General features: G+C 40.3%; 1 protein-coding gene across 1 annotated transcript; it reads right to left on the reverse strand.

The window, feature by feature from the left end:
* Positions 1 to 1,310: 1,310 nt before the first annotated feature.
* On the reverse strand, positions 1,311 to 3,956 carry LOC128620451 (protein phosphatase 1 regulatory subunit 3C-B-like). The gene is made up of 3 exons (XM_053645472.1): positions 3,828 to 3,956; positions 3,651 to 3,707; positions 1,311 to 3,268 (listed from the first exon to the last, which is right to left on the reverse strand). The coding sequence occupies exons 2-3, from the start codon at positions 3,662 to 3,664 to the stop codon at positions 2,350 to 2,352; spliced, it is 933 nt and encodes a 310-aa protein (XP_053501447.1). The 5' UTR covers positions 3,665 to 3,707; positions 3,828 to 3,956; the 3' UTR covers positions 1,311 to 2,349.
* Between the last annotated feature and the right edge of the window lie 2,935 nt (positions 3,957 to 6,891).

A 6,891-nucleotide genomic window follows, 5' to 3' on the forward strand; every position in this document is an offset into this window, starting at 1 on the left:
TGAACTAAGAGGCCTATACCTGTTCCTGCATGAAAGTGCCCCTGTGCACAAAGTGAGCTCTATGAAGACATGTTTTGCCAAGGTCGGAGTGGAAGAATTCAAGTGGCCCACACAAATCCTTGACCCCAACCCCACTGAACACCTTTGGGATTGTCATATATCAAGGAGGTAACTCTGGACTTCATTTCCCAGCAGCCACTGCACCATACTACATCACTGTCACATGACGACCTGCACCTGTATCACGTTTCTGTTTAACAAGCACTCATATATATAGCCACGTTTTGTACTGCTTCCTTGTCTTATGTATTGTCTATCTTGACCTTTGTCCCTGTCAGCCTGTCAGTGCTCAGGCCATATGGCTCACACTGCATCAAATTGGTCTGCATGGCTGTCGTCCCAGAAGGAAGCCTCTTCTAAAGATGATGCACAAGAAAGCCCGCAAACAGTTTGCTGAAGACAAGCAGACTAAGGACATGTATTACTGGAACCATGTCCTGTGATCTGATGAGACCAAGATAAACTTATTTGGTTCAGATGGTGTCAAGCGTGTGTGGCGGCAACCAGGTGAGGAGTACAAAGACAAGTGTGTCTTGCCTACAGTCAAGCATGGTGGTGGGAGTGTCATGGTCTGGGGCTGCATGAGTGCTGCCGGCACTGGGGAGCTACAGTTCATTGAGGGAACCATGAATGCCAACATGTACTGTGACATACTGAAGCAGGGCATGATCCCAGCATGCATTCCAGCATGATAACGACCCCAAACACACCTCCAAGATGACCACTGCCTTGCTAAAGAAGCTGAGGGTGAAGGTGATAGACTGGCCAAGCGTGTCTTCAGACCTAAACCTTACTGAGCATCTGTGGGGCATCCTCAAACGGAAGGTGGAGGAGCACAAGTTCTCTAACATCCACCAGCTCCGTGATGTCATCATTGAGGAGTAGAAGAGGACTCCAGTGGCAACCTGTGAAGCTCTGGTGAACTCCATGCCCAAGAGGGTTAAGGCAGTGCTGGAAAATAATGTTAGCTACACAAAATATTGACACTGGGCTCAATTTGGACATTTTCACTTAGGGGTGTACTCACTTTTGTTGCCAGCGGTTTAGACATTAATGGCTATGTGTTGAGTTATTTTGAGGGGACAGCAAATTTCCACTGTTACACAAGCTGTACACTCACTGCTTTACATTGTAGCAAAGTGTCATTTCTTCAGTGTTGTCATATTAAAAGATATAATCAAATATTTACAAAAACGAGAAGGGTGTACTCACTTTTATGAGATACTGTATATAGCCACTGTTTGTACTGCTTCCTCGTCTTACGTATTGTCTATCTTGACCTTTGTCCCTGTACCATGTTTTATTTCATAGTTTATGTTTAGCCTTAGCCACAGTATTTTGCCTAGTTGTCTTGGTGTCTTTGTTTGGTTGTTTGTTTGTTTATTAAACTGTTTGAAGATCTGCGCTTGCTTCCGAATTCAAATTTGTAACGTGACAGGGATAAACAGGAACTCTGACTACACCCCAGACCTCCTCACCCGACATCAGTGCCTGACCTCACTAATGCCCTTGTGGCTGAAAGGAAAAATCCCCACAGCCATGCTCCACAATTTAGTGGAAAGCCTTCCCAGAAGAGTGTAGGTTATTATAACAGCAAAGTGTGACTAAATCTGAAATGGGATGATCAAAAAGCACATATCACTGTGATGGTCATGTGTCCCCAAACTTTTGGACATATACTATATATTATTGAATCACATAGCAAGGCATTGTATAAAATATCTTAGCATAATACAGTATAGAATAACATAGTATGGAAGCATAATATATAGTATAGTTTAATAAATACACATTTATTTGTGCTTATAATATTCATTTGTCATAAATAAATATACATAAATAACATTGAAACAGTTATATTACATGCATTTCACACATACAGCTTCATTAATTATCTGTCTTAGTACAACTATCTCACAAGCAGTGAAAGACCCTCACAGCTTGAAATTGGCTGACCTTGATGAAAAAGTGCTGATGCTTGTTTTCATAACAGATACTCATCTGATATACAGGTGCACAAAGCTCTAGAGAGACACATCTGTCTCACTCTTTCACCACTGACTTGTCACTGACTCAAATGGGCGAGTTGCAGTGGAGAGAACTAGCACAAGCATGGGTGTCTTTCAGTCTTTTTGCTCCTTCTTGATGTCTGTTTAAGGCAAAATTCATCCAACATGGAGGACGATGAAGATGATAATGGACCAATATACACAAAACCCACCACTCATGCTAGAATTATTTGTCAGCATTGTTAGAATAAGAGGGTGAATTAATTTTAGGGATAATGTTCTATTGCCTACTCATGGTCTTCATCATATTCATGGGGGAAATGAGTGAGCTAAAATTTGCTGACTTATATAAAGTTGGACCATTTCTCAGGGGCACTGATTGGGGACTTTGAAAGATCTGGGGCCTCAAGGGTTTTTTCTCGACCGAGGATGCTTCTTCTGAGTTCACGTCCTCCACAAGGATTCGATAGTTTCGTCCATCATTGCTGTCCCACCAAAGTTTGTTGCCAGATCCAGGACGGAAGGACACGCAGAATTCCAGACGATCCTGTATGTTAGGACAGGAAGGGACGGGAACGTTAAAGAAAAACAGTTCTGTGTCTGAATTCTCATTCTTCTGTTGGATAGGGGTACATGGGATATCCTGGTGGCTCCTCCATGAGTCGTACGTGATGCGAATATGCACAGCTTTCTCTGGACTGATATTGCAGACCCTCACCTTTCCGAACAGTGATCCATACACCAAACTGCAGCTCTCCAGATGCACCAGAGTTTTTGCCAGTTTTTCCAGGAATGATGGTAAATCAGCAGAAGGCTGAGGGAACCCCAACCGGAGACGAGGCTTCTTGCTTTGCACAGACAAATCAGTCTTTTGCTTGACAGGTGGAGAAAGCTCCTCTTCATCGGATATTGGTGGATCTGAATCGAAGATCCGGACTGCAGTGAGGGCCAGTCCTTTATCATCTGCGAATACCACTCGTTTTTTCTTCTTCAGTGTCCCACAAGGACTCGTACAGTTTTGAGCTCTCACTGGAGATTCAGGAATCTGGGGGGATCTAGAAGCTTTGGACCGCAGGGTATCATATATGCTAGGTCTAGTAAGAGCACGATGGGATCTAAGCGTTGACATTCCCAAAAGTTGTTCCACTGAAGGCTGGCGATTCAGGCACATATGCACGGCCAGGTCCACTGGCATGACTCTAAATAGGAAAGAAGCAAACAACATTAGAGCAATTTTACCAAACAAGACATTTAGTTTATTAGGTTTTACAGATTGTTCTCAATTATAAAGGTAAAACACTGCAATACTCTTGTCTGTTTTAACTCTCATAAATTGCTGTCTTTAAATTAATCCTGCTATCAGGGAGCATTATGTCCAAAATATATTTTCTACAATAATTTAAAAACTATTTTCTATTCATTCTGCTCCAAATTCTTTGAATACTTCATTGCAACATTTGCACTCAAATTCTGTCAATAATAGCAGGTAAAGTGTCCTTTCAAACAATTTAGTTACCAAGCTACATACATAGCTACACACACAATGTTTCCCCTTTCCCCTAACAATTGTTTCTGACTTACTTGGCAGCACTCATTCCTGTGTTTGCAAAAAACAGCGTCTTCTCACTTAAATGTCCCCTGAAAAGAAAATGCAAAAGAACATTTCACCAAGATGCAACAGTACTGAATGCTGAATACTGCTTTTTTAGTCTCTGGCCATGTTAGATCACCAGTAAGGAGAATGTGTAAGCTACTTACCCAATGCCTATGCTGATCAGCAACAACTTTGTTTTGGTCGTCTGTATTTCTGAATTTAACTTGTGCCTTTATCTTATAAGTCCTCTCATTACACTAGCATACCAAGTCTGTCAGCGCACTGTTTTGTACTGTCTGCAAGCGTCACACAGCATGCCTCATGATTATGGGTGTTTCCTAATGTGCCCATGGTACAGCCCAAAGTGCATTGTAACACCACCCTGAAGAAGAGTTTAAGGAATGTCGTCACTAGGAGGTACATGTTGTCCTTCTGAAATGTATCAGGTTACCAGGAATGCTAACAATCTGGGAGTATAGGAAAATTTTATTCTTTAAAACAGATTTCAATATGTTTGCACTGTGCTTGGTGATCATATAATCAGTTTTAAAAATATATAGTCCTCAGACTGCAGCAGCATGAAAAGAAATGTAGATTAAAATATCCATCCATCCATCTTCTATACCGCTTATTCTTCAGGGTCGTGTGGAACCTGGAGCCTATCCCAGGGAGCATTGGGCACAAGGTGGGGTACACCCTGGACAGGGTGCCAATCCATCACAGGGCACAATCACATAGACATTCTAACACCCATTCATACACTACGGACACTTTGCACATGCCAATCAGCCTACCATGCATGTCTTTGGACTGGGGGAGGAAACTGGAGTACCTGAAGGAAACCCCCGCAGCACAAGGGGAACATGCAAACTCCGCACACACAGGGCAGCAGCAGAAATCGAACCCCCGACCATGGCAATGTGAGGCAAACCTGCTAACCTCTAAGCAATCCTGCACCCTAGATAAAAATTTCTATACTGCATATTGCATAATAGTATTGATAGTGCCTTCCACACTGTATCTTGTCTTAACCTCCGGGCAGAAGCAACCAGTTTGTGGCCTAAAATATCCTGATATTTAACATAATACATGCCATTAATCTTTACAAGAATTCCTCGACCACCAGATCCAAAAAAAGCCAGTGAATTATCATGCATCCAATTTCAGACAAATTTTCCAAACAAAACCTTCTGGAACTTTGAAACGTATATGTTATTGCTCTGATTGTGTTTCACCTGCTTTTTTTTTTCATTTTTAATTTTTTTTTTTATATTCCTTACGCAACTTGTGCAGTTTAACAACCATCTGTATTTTTGTGTCAATGGAAGATGAAGGGATTTTACATGTGCAGATTCTATTTGATTAAAGGCAACAAGAGATTATCCAGAGATTGAAAACAAAACAAAACAAATTTGATTTATTATTACTATTTATAATGCTATTTGGATATAAAGATAAAAATAGTTAAAAAAAAAAAATTATTTAACTTTAAAAATCATGTAAACATTTAGTTTGTTCTCTTGAAGGGTGCCAATGCATTTACAGTGGGATTTTATTCCTAAATAATTATGATTGTTACAGTCGTAAAACAAGTTTTTGGGAGTAGTGTGTGGGTGAGTGTGAGAGGACAAATTGGGGTGTGTGAGTATTAGATTGCTGTCACGCCAAGCCACTCCTTACAATTGCACATTGTTTCTGTGGTAACAAGATATTCAAATCTCGTCAGATATTCAGAAAGATCGGGTTCGACACAGAGCGTTGTTGGAAAGTGCATTTGGAAAGAGATGAGCTCATGTTTGCTTTGTGCCCACGGGTGCCTTGAAGGAGAGGTGTTGGTGTTGGTATTGCACAACAGAAACTGTTGTTTAGGTCTCACAGTGTGGTTTAATATGTTTTATTTTCATATTGTGTTTCATTAATCTCCTGTAAAACCCAGTTTTTATTTCACTCAAAAATAAATACTGAATGACCTAAATTACCTTTATCACTTGTCTTCCCAGAGGCAATGCTGGAGAATGAAATGGCTTATAGATGATAATTATCAAAGGCCATAAACGTCATGTGGAACAGATTTGTGTCGCCATCCCAAGTGACACATTACATATGCATGTTGGGACACCCTTTGTTTAGCGTCAGACAGAAGAATGTAGTCACACCGCAATCATTATCTTCATGAACGCAACTATCACTTACATTATTCCATGGTCTGTCTGAATACTCGATTCTGATTGGCTGGAAGGTGTGTGTGTTCAAACTGTCTAATGGACAGGTTGTTCCTTTCAGTTTAATCACCGTTCTAAATTTATGCACTGCCTATAAACAATCGTAACCAAAGTAACATACAGTACAGTTGCATACAGAGTGACACAAGGCACAAGGTGACTTTGACAAACTAGAGAAGATAATGTTAAATCAGAAATGTAATGGCACAGACACAGGTAATTCACAAACGCACATCTCTCTAATAACTATTTATTATAATTCATTGTAAAATGTAGTCTAATTGCACTACTTTATCACTGTGTATGATTAGGACAGGCAGAATTCTAGATATAACGACCCGTATATCCAGTGCTATAAAGATTTTTATCTTTACCAACTGGGCCTGTGTGAAAATGTATTTGCACCCATAGTTACTAATTCCTAAAGCTATGAAACTGCATTCATAATGGGGTTCAGCTGGACAAGAGAAACCATGCCTGATTACTGCAAACCCTGTTCATTCAAATCAACACTTAAATAGAAATTTTTCAACAGCATGAATTTGGTTAAAAAGTCTGATTCAGTAATACACCAGGTCTTGTAGGGTTTCCAGACCAATAAATTATAAAACTTTTCTAACTAGGCTAGTTTGGAGTCGCTAGCCATGTGGAGGCACAGCTAAGCTATCACTGTATGGGTTTAGTGGCTACAGTGCCATGCAAAGTACATTACCTTTCCTTACGCTCTGCTCATATCATGTTCACGTAAACTGGAACTCATATAGACATTTACACTCCTTGTTTTCCTGCTCAGCATCAGAGGATATTACTGTTTCAGTTTCAACCCCTTTACTGGTTTAAAAAAAAAAAAAAAAAAAAAAAATCGGCATATATCCATTTTTCCTCACACTGACTGTGAGTTAGCATTTGGCATATCAGCCAATAAGACATGAGTGTTTCCATGTATTTTCCCGTAAATTCTGTCTGATTGGTCTCACCTCCGTTCACTAAAGATAAAAATTACAGG

The sequence above is a fragment of the Ictalurus furcatus genome, chromosome 16 (assembly GCF_023375685.1).
Source record: "Ictalurus furcatus strain D&B chromosome 16, Billie_1.0, whole genome shotgun sequence".
NCBI classification, from domain to species: Eukaryota; Metazoa; Chordata; class Actinopteri; order Siluriformes; family Ictaluridae; genus Ictalurus; species Ictalurus furcatus.